Source organism: Gopherus flavomarginatus, chromosome 14 (assembly GCF_025201925.1).
Source record: "Gopherus flavomarginatus isolate rGopFla2 chromosome 14, rGopFla2.mat.asm, whole genome shotgun sequence".
In the NCBI taxonomy this organism is placed as follows: Eukaryota; Metazoa; Chordata; order Testudines; family Testudinidae; genus Gopherus; species Gopherus flavomarginatus.
In genome coordinates this window covers 10066011-10084814 of record NC_066630.1, presented here as the reverse complement: position 1 = coordinate 10084814, position 18804 = coordinate 10066011, and the positions used below count along the sequence as shown (strand labels likewise).

The 18804-nt window shown below is 38.3% G+C and overlaps 1 protein-coding gene across 1 annotated transcript in view; it reads left to right on the top strand.

Moving 5' to 3' along the window:
• Positions 1-18804, top strand: part of LOC127034477 (cadherin-13-like) — a 433731-nt gene that overhangs the window by 123644 nt on the left and 291283 nt on the right. The window contains exon 2 of the mRNA XM_050923360.1: positions 12684-12795. Within this exon, the coding sequence (XP_050779317.1) occupies positions 12684-12795 (112 nt within the window). The remainder of the gene's footprint in view (positions 1-12683; positions 12796-18804) is intronic.

Genomic DNA, 18804 nt, shown 5'->3' with positions numbered 1-18804 from the left:
ACTCTTGCCTGAGTCCTCAGTTGGCCAGGGAATAAAATGTTTAAAATCAAAGCATCAGCTCGCTAGGGCTCAGATTTTCCTACAGCTGATGTGTGTCAGTTGACATTTCAGGCAGTGGTTGTTCCCTCCTTTATTTCTACCCCCGCACAAATAAAAATAATAATAATAAAAAGGTGTTTTAAATGACAGTGAACAAATTTTAAGGAAAGAATATAGTCACTGTTTGCCTGGGGGGAAGTGTGATTATACTGCAGAACACAAGGAAATAGGCCTTTAATTTCTGAGTCAAAACCCATGGTAGTCAATGGACAGACTAGCCTGGAATTCAGGCCCTCATCATCAAATCCTGATGTTCATGTGAGTACACACGTCCTGCAGCACTGGGGCCTTATTTGATCATATTAAAAAACTGGCACATTCATAAGAGTGTTCAAACTTGCATTTCCCTGAATTTTTGGTGTGTGCACATGTGGTAATATTCTATTTTAAAAAGAAAACACCCTCAAAGTATTTTCCGACTAATTTTAAGGTTCACTGACTGTATCTATTGCTAATGAGTGAAAACAAATAGTGATTTCAATAAGATGTCACTAAAGCATGTTCAAATATTCAGTCAAATCCCGTTCTCAATGTATGAAAATTTTCTTTCTGACTCCTAATATATTTAGGGTCAATAGTAGCATCTTCATACATAAAAGATTTCATTCAGCTTTTAAAAGGCAAGTAATTATAGGAGAGAGGTCATAGACCAAGGTCTTGGTTTCATATAATTTGTGTTCTAATTAATTTACCAGATATAGGTTTTTTTTCTGCTCCTAAGTGTTGATCTTTAATAGTTATCGTGTTCCTAGAACTAATGGGTTTTATTTCTTTGTAAAGGTCATTCTTGATGTAATGTCACTGTTAACAGAGGAAGCCTGTAAGCTTTAGAGAGTTTGCTATGTTGTGATGTGCACAGAAATGTTCTGTTACTTGCTGTCTTTCCCCCAGGACACAATTTTTCAAGAGACAGAAGAACTGGCAAAAATAATTTAGCTTTTTCAGTTGTTCTCTCTTGTCTTTTTTCCAAAAAGGTCAAATTTCTTGATGAAGCCTAACATCTGAAAAGGACTGTGCATTATGAATACATGTGCAAGGCCTGGTTAGTTCCATGAACTGTGATAAGGTGTATTTATTTAGGGGCAGATTTTTCAGCTGGTATATAAATCAGCCTAGGTCTGTTGAAGTCATTGGAGATATGCTGATTACCAACTGAGGGTACTTATAATAAGTTAAAGATACCAAACTTTTGTGAATGGAAAAACTTTTTTTTTTTTTTTAAAGGCCCAGTATTGACCAATATTAAAATTATTTATTTAAACATTTTTCATTATAAACAGTTTGGAATTGGATTTTTGACTAATATAAATTATACCATGAGTCTTCTGAATCTACCAGATACTGATTCTACAAATTAAGGAAATGCAATTCCCCACCCCACCCCACACCCCATTCTCTTTAAGCATCTGGTTTTTCTACCCTGGTTATTTCAGAGTTGACGGATTATCATAGTTTTAGTGAAAAATAAGATAACTTTAAGTAGTTCTTGATCATCCATCTGGGTTCAGTGAGGTCAGTAGTTACTTCTTTTGATAGACACACACAGAAAGAGGGAGCATAAAAGGACTGCAATTAATTTATCATGACTGCAAAGTAATTATGCAGGCCAGCATGGCGAGTTGATTTCACATGTTTTATAGAAGAAATTGTAAAAATATGTCCCTCAAATAAAGGTGAGCAGACAAGTAACAATAAATCTACTTTCCTTTTCCCTTCTATGACTTAGCTGGTATGTTTTGTGAGTTGATCAGCAGCTAGATAATGTGTCCAAGTATATTGTACTGTCTAGCATAGCTGGCTCTAATCCCAGTTACCTCAATAGATTATTCCCAAATAGAGGCTCCTGTTAACTAGTGTTTGGAAAGGGTACCATCTGCATGCTAACAGTGAGGTTGCCCACTATCTTGTGAGTTAAGGTCGGCATGAACTGTGAGGTCCCTGATACATATTTTCAGCAATACTTCGTTAATTTTAGAGTTCAGTTCCCCTTCCTCTATAAAGGGCATGGTACATTGTAGTTCCCACTGAGTTAGTATGAGAAACTTCCAAGTCTAAGCTAGCTTGCTGAAATATGATTCATGCCCTTACCTTGACCAACAAGCCTCCAATAGCTAGTGCATTCATCCATTTCTTTATCTCTTGGTGATGATAAAGAGAACAAAGCTTTTCACAGTCCACCTCATATGAGAGTAATTTCTTCAGACAAAAGGTTTACCATGCCCTTGCTAAAGAATTATATATAAAGCAGCTGCACTGATCATGAGCACATAAACTGGACCAAGACAATAAAAAGATTGTTGCTGCAGATTAAAAGAACACACTGTAGTCTTACTCCCGATGAAGCCAATAAGAAAAGTCCCACCAATTTAAGTGAGAGTAGGTTTATGCCCTGTCTCTTCACAGATGATGGCATGCTCCAGAAGTCTAATCATACAATTTAAAAATGCCTTCTAATTGACTCAAGTTATGGAAGTATAATTAAAATTATGCACGAGGGGCCAAATTCTTCCCTGACACAAGGACATGTGACTCTCACTAAAGCCAGTGAGAGTTCAGAACAAAATGTGTCACTAATTATGTAATTAAGAGAACTGCCACTTCAATTATACCTGGTACAGTAGTTAATGTATAATATTATAGAACATTAATAATGTGTTTGCATTGGCGTCAATGTACAAAATGTTATTTATTTATATACTTTCAATGGCAAAAAAGAACCTAGTTGATCTAGGTCACTTGTTAACCAATGGCCTGTCAATAGGCATGAAATGAAAAATTTTGAGTTCTAGTAGTTCACAGAAGTGTTTTGATTGCACTTGTAAAACTAAAAAAAAAGGTGGTTCTTTTGTTTGAATAGTAAACTTTCTCACTGTCTTTCATCTGATGGCTAATCTTTTGGTTGAACCCCAGCTTTTTGTATTTAGTGAAATTATGAAACTGAATATTAAACCATTAAACACTTTTTATGCCTGTACTAGAACAGGTTATTTTTGCCACCAGATATCATTGCAAGTCACATTCCCGCCCCCCCCCCCCCGCCATAAGATACTATATTAATTCCACTGGGAATAATTTGTGGCAAGATAATCTAATTATTATAACAAAGCTCAAATTAACACAGATACCTATGATGAAGATTATGAGCTATATTTATTATTCTACAGAGTTCATGAGCCTCATTGAATGGAATCTACCCTGGGGGTTTCAATAGGTTTTGGATTGGGCCTTGTGAAATATTCTTTATGAAATATTTTGGGGGCTTAACTCCTGATTTTTTTTGAATGCTTGGGGCTCACAATACTGCTCTTGTCTTTACCATAGCAAATGAATCCATGTGTGATCTTTTTAAAGTATATTTTAGCAAGTTTGTTTTGGTTTTAGCTTCCCGGTGCAGTATACTTGAAAGACAGATGTACAATGTTATACCAAGCTAAGTTTTGTGATCTAGTTATAATTGCTGTGTGTTGTAACATTGTGGAATGTAAAGAAAGCAAGAAATGGAAGGTTATACCTTTTTGATAACGATCATGTTGTTGTTGGGAAATTATACATATATCATATTCAGTATAGTTGCAAAAAATTTCATCTGAAAGTGCTATCTGGTGCAGGAAATATGACTTTAATTTTTTTTTCTATAATAGGTTCTGCCACATCAATATTTTTCTGTATGGAATATCCACTTGCATGGGGAAAAGTAATTATGAAGTGGCATAACTATGTTTAAGAATTTCTTAAATTTTTTTTATAGAGATTAAAATTTTCACTCATCCAAGTGTTTCTCATGGAGCCATAACTACTGGAAAACAGTATGAAACTGTCTGGTTCATTAGATGATAAATAACTAAAATGTTCAATATAAACAGACCTTGAAACAGGCTATTGTTGCAATATGGTTTAGGTTTGGCTAGTTCCATACACTGCAATTTAATAAGAAGGAAAGTTTGACTTTCAGTGTGTCTTATTTATGCCTCTTGCGCTGGTGCAGTAGTGCTACAGAATGCCTCATTTGCATTATTCTGTTGCCTGTAAACTATATTTATTGTGCAACTTTCTCTATATAGGCTAACCAATTGCAATCTCATTCTGCTGGTGTATGGGTTTGTCACAGAATGTGTTACCACCTTTCATAATACAAATAAAATTATTTGGGGCCAGACTCCACACATTGAGTAGTATTTTGCTCAGAGTAGACTCATTCACTGATGATGAGGGCACTTTACCAGATCCATCTGTAAAATGATGATAATGCTATTGACTGACCTCCTTTTAAAGTGGTTTGAGCTGTACTGATGAAAAGCACTATATAAAAGCTAGGTATTATTACTAGTAGCAGTTGATTTATTTTAATGGGACTACTTATGGAGAAAAGTACTACTCATCACGAGTATCCAGAATCCTGCCCTTTGTTACTAGCCCCTAAGGATATTTAATTAATATGTGTGATAATTTTGGTATGGATGTAAGGGTTTGAGCAAAAGGTTAATCCTGATTTTTTTGCAAAAACTGCTTGGCAATGTTGTAGCAAAACTTACACTCAAGCCTTAGGTCAGAGTTTCTTAACTATACCTGTGTATCAAACTAAGACCTCAGTTATACCAGCCTGCTGAACAGTTGACTTCAGTGGCAGCTTTTAGGTGCCCAGCACTTTTGAAGATTTGTCGTCATCGGATCGATGGACTACTAAGTCTTCTGAAGATCAGTCCATTTATTTAGGAGCCTATGCTTAGGCCCCTAATTTTGTAAATTTTGACCTAAAATTCCAGTCTTGTTATAAGCAATCTGCTAGCATGGACTCCAGTGTCCTATTGGGACTTTCATGGATATAGGGTCCATGTGAAAAGTCTGGTTCTGATGCTGGCTTAACAGTCATATTTACTTAAACTTGAGAAGCAAAGCACTTGCCTGTTCAAAAACGCTTACCAGTAAATCACTTCTTAAATGATCAAATGAACAAGATTTCCCATATTGGGGAAGATACATGTTTTATTCAATGTGTGATACAGCTCTCGTAATAAACACTCCTCCTTTTATGAGCCTTTCCTTTTTAAAGTTCTTTGTTAGATAGTCCCCCTAAAGACTTTGTAATATTCTGATTCCAGTTAATGGAAGTCTACCACAGTCATACTTCTTCGTGACAAGAGAGTTGAATTCATTTGAGCCAATAAAGTCACTCTAATTTGCATTTTCATAACCCACCCTTCAGTACTCCAAGTGTGATTTTCATTTTTAGGACAGAAGTATTCAGTAAATGGATGTGCAGGCCCTTTAAAAGGATATTTATCATCCTTGAAGAATCTTATTGCCAAATCTTAATAGCATTTCTTACAAAAATGACTTGAATTCGCTATCAGATTCAGAGGTAGAGCTGTAGAGGTTGTGAATAGACTTTTCTGAACCATCTCATGATTAAAAAAAAAAGAGGTTAACTCCTATTTTTTCTCTTTCTCACAGACTCACTCACTCCCCTTCTCCCCCCATATTTGAAAAAGAAGAAAAAGAAAAACATACCACACACAATCCACCAATAGGATAGAATTCCGAAAAACAGCATTGCATTTCTTTTAGCCTACATAGGCAAGTTTGGTGGTGCTGTGATAATGAAGTATAAATCAGTGCATAGTTTTACAGTCTTATAATACCTTTGTTAATGACACCAATTTCAAGGTGGATGCTGCAACCTTTTAGATCATTTCCTTCTCTGTCAGTTGCTGTAAAAACATTCAGAGGACATACAAAAATGTCTGTCAAGTAGCCTATATATGGATAGGTGAAACAATTATTTGAGGATCTGCTACTTGAAGTCATGTCAAAAATCCCATTGTCCAGTCTGATTCAGAATGAGACCCTTAATTCATAAGAATATTTCCCTGGTTCTATTATAGTAACCATCTGTGACAATTTAATGCAACTGTTTCCCTGATCCAAAATGCTATGGGTGAAATCCTGAAGGCAATGGAAAGACTCCCACTGACGTCAGTGGGGCCAGGATTCACCGTCCTTCTGTAGAATGCTGTCAGGCCATGCTACTTACTGCTATTATACCCACATTATTTTTCTCCAATAATAAACCCTCTTACTAAATATTTCTGCAGGAAAGGGAGATGTAATAAAACAGAAAAAATCATATCACTATATAAATCCATGGTTTGCCCACACCTTGAATACTGCATGCCATTCTGGTCACCCCTTCTCAAAAAAGATATATTCGAAATAGAAAATAGAAGAGCAACACAAATTATTAGGGGTATGGAACAGCTTCTGTATGAGGAAAAATTAAAAAGACTGTGACTATTCAGCTTGGAAAAGAGGCAGCTCAGGGAGGAACCATGATAGAAGTCAGTATTGGTGTAGAGAAAGTAAATAAGGAAGTGTTATTCATAACACAAGAACCAAGGGTTACCCAATGAAATTAATAGGCCTCTATTTGCCAGAAGCTGGGAATGGACAACAGGGGATGGATCACTTGGTGATGACCTGTTCTGTTCATTCCCCCTGAAGCACCTGGCATTGGCCACTGTCAGAAGACAGGATACTGGGCTAGATGGACCATTAGTCTGACCCAGTATGGCCATTCTTATGCTGAGGCCTTATTTTTGAAGCCCCTGTGGAAGGAAAGGGTCTTTAGAGTTGGAGTAGCTTTTTAGTCAGGATTTCAATTTGTGTAACAACATATTCTTCCCTGATTTTTTCATCTTGAGATTAACTCAGTGTTACCAGCTCTAGCAGTTCGGAGTTTTTTTCTCACTCCACAGCCTCTGGGTCATAGTATTATGAGAGAATATATGCAGGAACCTCAGCTTTAATTTTTAAAAAACAAAACACAACAGGTTTCTAGCTCTCATGATTCCAGATGAAATCCTGAAAAAAACAAGCTGAGTGTACCTCAGACCTTAAAACAAAACAAATAGCAAAAGAAAATAAAACCTAAAATTGTATAATTTTCTAAACATCACATGATGTCTTTGGTCCTAACTCCTGATTTTTGAGCTCTGGAGGATGGCAATACTGTCACTTAGGCTTGATTCTCTTTTCCATGTTAACTTTTCCTGTAACTTTATAGGGTTTAATGGTGATTTCTTAGTGTTACAATTGCTTGCATGGAACCAGGGATAGAATTTGTACCTCCAGTTTTAGAATATTGTAATCCTAATAATCTGAGATTTCTTTGTATTGATATTGGATACAGTTCACCCTAGCCTATGCACGGACTATACCTCACTTACCCCCTGTTTGGATATGCCTTGTGTGAATCTTCTGCATGAGGATGAATTTCAACCCATATGAACAATGTGAGATGTAATTGGCATTCTGAGGTCTATGGTTTTTATAATAGGGACTTGATCTGTTACACATCAGACAGAAAATATTCGAGAAGGATTACAGTTGAACTGGTGGAGAACATCACTTCCAAATCTGGGATATGGCTGAGCTGATCTGCAAGGAATTCCTGTATAACAAGCTGAGAGATCTGATGGTTTGAAAATCCCATTTTATGTTCTATTTGGGAGCTTGTTTTAGAGGCTAACTTTCCATCAATTGCTGAGAGGCGGAGAAGTCCTGTTCTGAGATGGTGTCACGTACAAAGGGTTTCAGTTCAGGTTTCTCATGAATATCTGCTGTGGGAGAGGTATAAAAACTGTCAGAATAGTTTTGCTTAAATGCAGTTTTGGTGAAAAATGATGTTTTGTTGTTTCACGAGTATGTATCGGTTTCCACAGCACTTTTCCTGGGAAGGATTTTGGGGTCTGAGAGACTTTGTACTGAGCGGTTACAGCCATGGCCTGGGATGACCCTGATCCAGAGTGGAATTTTTCATCCTAGCTCAGTCTGAATCTGGCAGAGTATAGACATTAACCTGGGCCTCCCATGTCCCAGGGCAGTACCCTAGCCACCATGTTCACCAAAACATTAGAAAGGTAAGTTTCCCCCCCTATCCCTCTGTCCCAATGTGGAATGGACATTCATTTCAGAGCCTCTAAATCTGCTGCAAGATGGAATTGTTATTCTCTGACAAAAAAAAAAAAGTGAGATCTCCTTCTGCTTTCCATTCGATGGTTCTTGTGCAAGCACTGAGATCAACCATGACCTCTAGAATATGTTTGCTGTTTTATTAAGATGTTTAGTAGGCCTAATACCACCATTGGGAGCACAGCTTTATCTACTGACCTTATGACCAAACTTACATAGGAGCTAGCTGAACCAGTGACATTTCTTTATAAAGACCAGTAGTAAGTTTGCATAGACAAATTGTCAGGATATTAAAAATTGCCTCTTCAATCTTCACATTTTATTAAGAAGTAAATTGCACCAGGTGAGAGGGTTGGTTGTGTGTGTCAGTCTATGGGCTCTCTGGGGCTGTGTGATTGAACCCTGCAGTTTGCTTTGCAGGGAATGGTTCACTTCCAAATTGATTTAGGTTATGAGCAAATGGTGTTTAGTGCAGAATTGTTCATTCATTGAAGGCTGCAGATACTATTTTTCTCAGTAAAAGGATGGAAGACTGACCCCTTCTCAGTTATAGAATAGTGTACTTTTAGCTTCAAGAAGCTCATTGGCTAAAGTCAAAAGCATTTTAGCATGTGCTTAATAAGGGAGGATCAAAAAGGAAGAATTCCATTTCATAAAAATTCTTGAGATTTCAGCATTTAATTAGTTCAGTATGGGGACAAAACCATGTTTTGAAATTGTCATTCTAGGTGAGTGCCCTAACCACCCTGCTATTGGCTATTTTGGGGTAGGTGCCTCTCTTGTTTTGACCAGAAATTCCATCCTGGACCTAAGAAACCTTCCCAATGAAAGTTTCATTGAAACTGATGTATTTCAGCAAAAACTTTTGGTTTTGATGGTTTTGGTGAAAACATGTTGCCAAAAAATTCTCAACCAGCTTAAGTGCTTTGCTAAACAGGATGGGTTTGCTGAATTGGGGGCATATATGCCCTTTAATTTGTAAGTATGAACAGCATTTGTGTACCTTCACAATGTTTAAAAATCTCCTATGTGCAAAATAAAATATTCTCTTTGAGAGAAGATACCTATAAGCATTCAGATGCCAGTTCTACTTTCTTTAAACAGTTAATGATCCATGAAGCTATTTTTTTAGCACACACACAATTATGAATTCTATATACTGCTGAAATTTAGAATATGTTCTGCTTTAAACAATATTCTCTTTTGCTTTCAACACAGATCTATACTTGGTTTATTTTTTTGCCAGGGCTTTTCAAAGTGAAGACCTTTAGCAAACAAAATTTTAAGATAGACATTTAGATCAATGGAAGAATTTTCTTGGCATGAAAAAATAAATTTACAAGAAGGACTGTGCTTCTAAAAGATAATTAATAAAAACCTTCCGTGTGATGACAGACTTGACATCTTGTCTAATGTCTGGAAGAGAAGAAAGTGTTTGGAATTGCACAGCTTGAATAAAATGTTCCATTTCACAGCAAGGCCAGGCCCGCATTTTGTAATTATTTCAGAGAGTAAAGGTCACATTCTGTTTGCTAAGTTGACATTACACGAGTCCTGTATACTAGACTTTCAGAAGTGAACTCATGGCATATTTAGATCATCCTGACTTCACAGCCAACACACATTATCTGAAATTACTGACCTAGATGATATCCAGATCAGTTTTCCAATCCTAATCTATGTTTTCCAAGGCTACAAACTAGAATTCAAGATTCGAGAGGCTAGGCGATCAAGCTATGATTTACTGCCTTTTTTATATCCACTGCCATGTATTTTTTTTTAGCAGCAAAGTCATGTTCGTAATTAATTTTATCTTTTTCATTGAAATGTATGTACTTTATGGGCTATTCTGCCAAACTGGGCTGGTTTTTCAACACTGTGTAGTTCACTGTTTGTGTCTTGACATGGGAGCATAGGAAGGAGTGGCAAATTTTATTTTGCACTAATTTATGCTGTGTGGAATCGTGTGTCAACTAGGCCTAATTTTAAAAAATACACCGTTGCAGCTCTGTGCAGAAAATGCATATGCAAATATATGCCACCAGACCCTGATCATCAAGCAGGATCAAACCTGAGACCTCTGGAGCTTAATGCACAAGTCTTCAGTGCATGAGCTAAAAATCACATTTCTATTAGCCACAGCTGTAGCAGGCTTATCAATCTCTAGTTGATCTAGGTGCCACTACATGTGACTCTTTATCTGCATCAAGCTGGCATGGGTTACATGCTTCATTCTCATGCGCTATTACTGTGGATTTGCATCCAGATGGAGTAGCTGCACATGCAAATGGCTGGTTACATGCCTATCTGGCCACTTCTGTGCATTAAATAACTGATTTGCAATTTTGAGTGTAGGCTTTGAAAATCCGGACTTTACTGTGTGAGTCCTTGGTACACAAGGATATTGGAGGGCAGAGTGAGGCATTGTGGGACAATGGAGTTATGCTGATTTATGCCTGAGGATCTTGCCCTCTGTTTGCAAGTTGCTGTTTGTTAAGAGAAGAAGGGGAAGCAGCAATAGTATGGGAGACATGACAATCTTGCAAAGAGGCTTAGACTCTGCTTGCTTGCGCTCTCTTTCTCTTGGTTTTTTACTTGAACAAACGGGCAAATGTGGTGCATGTCATGAAGGATGAGAAATGTGCCCATCTGCCACATTTGCACTCTGCCAACTGGAAATATTCTGGCTACAGCACACAGTATCTGTTCATGTCTAGCTGGTCTTTTACAGCAAGTGTTTATGTGAAAAAAACTGCCCAAGAATCAGTTTCAATAAGAGCAACTGATATAAGAGCAGGTGGGATGCTGTCCTCCCTGTGCTTTGAAAGACTGAGTAATATAAAGCCAGCAATGACTCTGTAGTGCACTAGGTTTTTCGGTATGGAAAGAAAACCTGGGTAGCATTTTGATTCTTTGACAAGAGCAAACAAGGGCTGGCTAAGCAGGGAGCATGCTAGCCTAAGAGTGATCATAATAATCACTTGTCCTCTGAAAAGAGAAACATGGCAAAGAGGTTTATTTAACAAAGGTAGCACTGAAGGTGCTATGCTAGAGGACCTCCTTCTTAGTCTATAGGGAGGAGGTATATTTGCAGGAATAGTGTTACATCACTGAAAATGATGAGCTCCTCTCTCATTGGCATGTCAAGCATTGTAGGTAGCAACTGAGTATAAGGGCCCTTTCATGTGGGGATTGCATGTCAATATTTACCTTTTTGTACTAATGGAAGTCAAGCATATCATTTTCTCTTTGGTTACTCTGTATCCCTTCTCTGGTCTTCCTTTGGGTGTCCAGCTGGAGACATTTTAGGAATCTGTTTAAACTAATGAGAGTGGTAAGTAATCTGCATCTCTGAAAATCAGGACCAGAGGAAACCCCTCCAAAATGAGGCCCCAAAACAAGGAAATGCATTTGAAAATTTGAGTGCTTATATTTGGGTATGGAAAAGTAAATGTATCCTCCCTGCTACCTTGGATCTGACTTTTTTGTGTGTGTGTGCGTGCGCTTCATTTAACCCTTAAACTTTCTGTGCCTTTTTTTCTTCTCCACTCTTTCTCTGATTTTTCCTACCTGCTCCTCCACCATTTAAAACCCACCAAAGAAAATAGTCTTTCAGCTTGTTGTCTCTATTCAGTGATAGAACACAAATCTTCCAAAACAGAGATTGACATCGTACCTATTCCCAACCAATTTTATTTTGCTTTTAACCTCCCTCCCTTGCCCAGATGTTCTTTTGGTGACAGGGTGCTTTGGTGATCAGATACTAACAGTGACACAAGCTGTATTTAACTTTAGCCTTCAGATCCAACTACAGAATGATTTACACATTCCATTTTCAGTCTACTGGGGTAAACAACTTTTTGATTATGGGGAAACCAGACAAACTGTAGCTTTGTGGGGGTGGGGAATTGACATTTTCCATCTGCTGCCAGAGTTTATACAAAGGAAACTTTTGTGACATGAAACTTTGTTCTTGAACAAAAGATGACTTCACTAGCTCAGAGATTTACTAAAGTAACCTAAGCTTATAGGTCTTGGTTCAGCAAATAACTTAAGCATACTCCAGCCCTATTTATACGTGTTTATGTCCCATGATTTCAGAAGGACTTAAGAACATGCTTAACTTTAAGCAGCTGCTTAAGTGTGTTTCTGAATTGAGCATTATTAATCTTAGGTACATCTGCACAGTGTGGGCCTGGGGCAATGTGGCTGGTGACTCAGGCTAACTGTCCATGTATATACCACAGGGGTTGGGCAGTATTGTATTCAGGCAGTTAGGTCATGCTGCCACACTGCTATTTTCAGTATGCTAGCTTGAGCAGGGCTAGTGCACATCTGTTTACCAAACTGGGCATTACCCCACCAGCTGCAGTGTAGCTGTATCTTTAGACATATTATTTTTTTGCAACCTCTATATATCTGCCTGTGTATATGCTGACTGAAACTTCTCATGCAAAGCAAGTGTTAGAAAGTTTTAAAGGGAAGCTGTGATGAGCTGAATGTGTGGGTGTTTTTTTTTTAAATGAACATTAAGTCTAATCTTGCTACCATTCATGAAAGCCAAGAAGATTGGTGAGCAAGTGGATATTAAAAGTCCATTCCCTCTATTTCCTCAGGTGCTGTTGCTTGTATTTGCAGAAGATTTAGAATGCATCCCTGGATTCCAGCAAAAGGTTTTTCATATTGAACAGCCATCTGAATTCACAGAGGACCAGCCAATTCTGAACTGTAAGAAATGTAATTTTCATATGTCATTTTTGCAAAAATCTGTGTTAACCACAGTCTGTGTTTTCGTATCACGCTGTGAATTTATCAGAGAGCTCTTCCTCCTTATAACATGATTCCAGGCATAACTTCCACCTGGGTACTGCAATAGCTCCTCCCCTCCCCTTAAAATCCTTTAATTAGACAGATTTCGAACTTTGCTGTGAATTAGGGTTGGCAAAATTCTGCATGTTTATCTGTTGGGGTTTGAATATTTACATGGATGCTTAGGATTGTCCTCTGATTTTATGAATGAGTCACCTCCTGCATTTCTTTGCCCTTCCTGCTGTATCAGTACTTGACCGTACACAAGGATCTTGACTTGCATTTCAGTATAAATTGATTCTTCCTCCCTGGTGTGCATCCATTCCAGGATCCTGACCCAAAGCCCATTGAAATCAACAAGAGTCTTTTCATAAAATTCAGTAGACGTTGGATCAGGCTTGAGTTTCAAAAAGTTATTACCATCTCTTCTGTGATCTAAGCAGTTGATCTGAGTGATCTAGTCCCTTTTCCAATGGCAGGTGTCCACATCACAAAAACGACCACTAGAGCTGAGCTGGCGTAGATTCTTGGCACCATACACTCTATGCAGACAGGCCAAAGATTGAATGGACCAGGGAGATTTAACTCTTTTTTCAACATTAGAGTTTGTCTTTCCAGGTACATTAATGATGCAGTGTTGCAAAGCTTGCACTGCTATTGTTCATTATGTATTGGGACCTGTTCTGAGGATTTGAGACTTCAAGGCTGTCAATCTAATATGGTACCTAATGTGAGCTTTAAATATTGATTAAAAAAACTGCATTTTCCCCACATAATTCATGTTATTTAGTAGCCTTTTCATTTGATCACATTTGGTTCAACAGCTGAAATTAACAGTTCAAATGTAATAACATTTATGCAAAAGATTCAGAGTTTAGATAAAAAAATAAAAAGCAATAAAATTCAATTTAAGGAATACCTTTCCCTTTTCCATCCCCTACTTATTTAAGATTATATTGTGAGTGAAAGTATTTGCTCTGTTTTTCAGTTTATATCAAACCTCAGAGACATGTGTGGTTAGATGTTTGGCTATGTATGTGTGTGTTCTCCTTGTGTGCTATCCCAGGTCTGTGCAGACAGTTGGCACAGCAGACCTTCAGCAAACTGCCCAATAATCACAAGAGCTGTTAAGGTATGAAGGCACCTGGCCAGGTTTATTGTTGACAAAGCATGGCAATAGCACCTGGCAGATTCTACGAGGACACTAAGACATGTATGCCCGTGACAATGGATGCAGCTTGGTCATTTGCGGGACTTTCCACTGTCCCCTAGGCTGGCCAAAGATACTTACTCTGAAAATCCTGTGGCACCTTATAGACTAACAGACGTTTTGGAGCATGAGCTTTCGTGGGTGAATACCCACTTCTTCAGATGCATGTGGTGGAAATTTCCAGGGCAGTATATATATGCTAGCAAGCAAGCTAGAGATAACGTTATCTCGTTATCTCTAGCTTGCTTGCTAGCATATATATACTGCCCCTGGAAATTTCCACCACATGCATCTGAAGAAGTGGGTATTCACCCACGAAAGCTCATGCTCCAAAACGTCTGTTAGTCTATAAGGTGCCACAGGATTCTTTGCTGCTTTTACAGATCCAGACTAACACGGCTACCCCTCTGATACTTTACTCTGAGATACATCTTTATACCCTGATATAAACAAGTTATGTACTATCATCCTGACTTTGTTTTAGAAAGGATCAATGTGTTTCTGTTATCCTTGGGGATTGTTTTGTACCATCCTTGATATTGAGATGTTCTGATACCACTTGATATTGGGATGTGTTTGTGTGAGTACTCTGTACTTAGCACCTCTTAGCAATATCAGCCCTGTTCTTGCCAGATTTTGTGAGAAGGTCCTGCCATATACCAGGCCTCTGAGACAAGGGCTTATCTTGTATCTCAGGCTCTCTTCCTACTACAACATGTACTACAATTTTGTCACCAGGGGCCAATTGAAGTCAAAGTGACTTCAGTGAGCTTTGGATTGGATCCAAATTTAGGGTCAACTTTTCTAAAGCACTTGAGAGACTTAGATCCCTAAGTTCCATCTCCAAAAAGCAATACAGTTTTTATTGACTTTCAATGTGATTTGGGCTTCTAGGTGCCTGAGTTGAAGCTGGAACGTAGCATCCTGAGTTACTTAGGCATTTTTGAAAATGTTGCCGTTATGCACTAAAATGAGTTGCCAGATTTTCAGAGGTGCTGAGCACCTTCTGGATTCCATAGAGTTCAGGTGTTTGCTTTCTTTAAAAGAAGACCAGCAATTTGTTGAACAGACATAGCAGCCAAACAGCATAACACTGGGGGTTTCATGGCCTCAAAGGACAAAAATGTCTGCATGTTAAAATTTAGTTAAATGCAAATAAATAATCTTTAGTGTCTCTCTCTCTTTGGCTATATCTAAGTACTTTGATGCCTTAGCACGTCTGTCCAAATCTCTTGCTGATTTGTCCTCGGTCTGTTCAGCAGTATAAAGGACAAACTGTTTAAGCCATTGTTGATTGGACGACATTGTGGTGACCCAGCAAATTGCACTGGTATGAAACTGACACAATAATTAAGACATTATTAATTTTAAGAGGGGAGAGAGCAGGAGGGAAAACATCTCAGAACAATCTTGGGAATTTAATTATTTTAATAATCAGATGCTAAATTAGCCTAATACATAACATGCGACAAAGATAGATTGTCAACTAGCTAACTCAATCACTCATAAGTAGTGTGTCCTGGATGTGACAATATTAAATCTGTGCATAGTCTTTTCAGTTTTGTCTTCAGTGGAATCAATATTTTTAATTGTGCCTGTTTAAATACACTTTGCATGCTGTTGCATTATTTTTATACCCATTACTCAACAGCAGTATAATTTAACGGTTGTAACTGAAAGTGAGGCCTACCATGAGTATGTAAATTAATAGAGCCAGTATGCAAAGCAGGTCTATAACAGTGATTGCTTTTGTAGTCTTCAATAAACCAAGCAGCTTTTAATTCTCCACTGAAGAGCAGGGAAACAATCATATTTGTTTTTTTGATCTTTTTAATTTCAACAAGAAGATACTGTATATTGCATTGCCAATGTTTCCTCCAGTAATTAAGTATGCGTTATAGTTGTTTCTTATGCATTTACTAGTTGGCCATAAATGCAGCTATATTCATTATACATGAAACTTATTGAAAAAAAGAGACCAAAGCTAGAGGCATTTATTTCTTTTTTTATTTGCATGCGTTCTGGCAATAAAAAAGTTATTTCACATATTCAGCAAACTTTTAAATACCTTCAGCGAGGAAGTACAATCAGCTGACGCATAGGACTCTGAAGAAAATAATATACAATAAAAGAACCGCTGCAGCTTTTAACTTACATGGGAACTATTTTAGGAGGTTGATGAAGGAAAGTATATTTATATACAGAATACATAAAAGATGAACCAAGGACAAATGAAAAGCAACATGGAATAGAGAGCTCAACAGAGCTAGGCAAGGAGATCTAAGGTCGTGCTCCAGCTAAGCTAGGTGAATCCATTGTATCCTTAGAATTTATTATGAATTCAACAAAAATAATGTTTAGAAAATACCGTTCTCTAAGGAAGATGTGGAAGGCAGGAATAAGAAACACTGAGATTTGCTGGAAATGTGGCAGATAAGATCTGAAGGGTTACTCTTGGTAGCAGTTCCTTAGTTGCAACCAGGCTTCATGAAAAGTGCAGGGACAAAAGCCTACCCTCACTGAAGTTAATAGGATTACTGGGGCTCTTGCTTTGGGAATGGGCTTCTTTCGGAGTTTCACCAAAGCCTGGGTTTGGTCAACTTCAGGGTACACTTTAAAGCTCTTCCGTTCAATGTTCAACGAGGCCTCGAGTTAGAAATCTTTTACCATCAGTGCAGATCCTCGCATTTTTTTTATTTTTATTTTTGGTCACTTGTGAGTGTTTAGTTAAAGACACTAATATTTTTAGTGTTCATTTTTGAAAATGTGGCAGTGGGTGTAATGTGTAGGACCACTTGAATATAAATTTATAGAGTCAAATTCAGCCTTGATTTAATCCTTCTGTAATGCAAATGGTTAATAATAAGAATAATTGGGGTTTTGTGATAACAATAGATTAGAGAACATGGTCTAGTTCAGAGCATTCAAGAAGTTGTTCCAAACCCCTTTCTCACCCTTAAAGGAGTTCCACATGCATTGGATCCTATGAGGGAAAATCTATTGTGTGACATATTGCATTAGCTTGCTCTGGCCATTGGTGTAGCACTGGCAGCAGTGAGCAGTGGAACAGGCTAGTGTTCTGAGTACATATCCATGGGGTTCAGGAGCGTTTGTACTCTGCATGGCTAGTTCATGCCACGGCTTGCCACTGCCCGTGTTACCTTGGCTACACTACTGTTTATAGCATGCTAGCTTGATAAGAGCTAGCGTGAGTAGGCCTATGCTAGCTGGGAATCACATGCTTAGTTTATAGCATAGATGTAGCCTAAGAAGCCACTGGCTGACAATAACTTAATAGTTGATCTCCAGTCTCCCTCCCATTCTTCAGTGGAGGCAGGATTTTGGAAGCATGTTGCATAGCACCCATCCACTTGCCCCTCTCCGTAGTAGTGATGGTTGGGGGTGGGGAAGGAGGTTTAGTGCTGCCAGTTCTCACAATTTTATTATGAGCCTTGTGATATTTAGTGATTTTCTTTAACCCCAGGTTCCTGGAGTCATGGGATTGCATCCAACTCTCAGCTTTCATTAAAAAAAACAAATTATGTTTCCAGTAGTGCCGCCAATTTTTTTTTGGTGCTGTAGGCGGCGGAAGGTCTGTCATAACCTATTCCCAGATTTGGACCTTAGCGTCCAAAATATGGGGGTTAGCATGAAAACCTCCAAGCTTAGTTACCAGCTTGGACCTGGTAAAGCTGCCATCACCCAAAAAATTAGAGTGTTTTGGGGCACTCTGGTCCCCCCAAAAACCTTCTCTGGGGACCCCAAGACCCAAATTCCTTGAGTCTCACAACAAAGGGGAATAAACCATTTCCCTTCCCTTCTCCCTTCCAGGTGTTCCCTGCCTGGGTTCCTGGAGAGATACACAGAAGCAAGCTCCGTGAATCTAAACAGAGGGACTCCACCCTCTCTATTTCCAGTCCTGGAAACACAAGGAGAGAGAGCCAATCTCTTCCCCCACCCCCCTCCTTCACCCAGAGGGAATGCAAAGTCAGGCTAGTAAATCTAACACACACAGATTTCCCCCTGACTTCTTCCTCCCACCAATTCCCTGGTGAGCACAGACTCAATTCCCTGGAGTTCCCCACTGAAGAAAAACTCCAACAGGTCTTAAAAAGAAAGCTTTATGTAAAAAGAAAGAAAAAATACATAAAAATGGTCTCTCTGTATTAAGGTGACAAATACAGGGTCAATTGCTTAAAAGAAATATTGAATAAACAGCCTTATTCAAAAAGAATACAATTCAAAGCACTCCAGCAACTACACACATGTAAATACAAAAAAACAAACCTATCTTTTTGTACTTAAAACTGGGAAACAGGAGATTAGAAAGGCAGGAAATAGAAATCCTCTCATAGCCGAGAGAGAGACAGGCACAAAACAAAGAACTCAGACACAAACTTCCCTCCACCCAGATTTGAAAAAGTCTGGTTTCCTGATTGGTCCTCTGGTCAGGTGTTTCAGGTTACTTCTTTCCAGGTGTAAGAGACATTAACCCTTAGTTATCTGTTTATGACACGCCCCCCAAATTGCAGACAGTGGGGAAGCTCACTGGCGACGATTTCTTCCTAGAACTTTAAAATAAACAGATTAATACAACACATGCACCTTTACATATACCACTAAGTATATAACTAACAGACTTCTACATTTTAAGAACACTTTTTAACTACTGGATTCTGGGAAACTCTCATGTGAGAGAGCATCAGCTACTTTGTTAG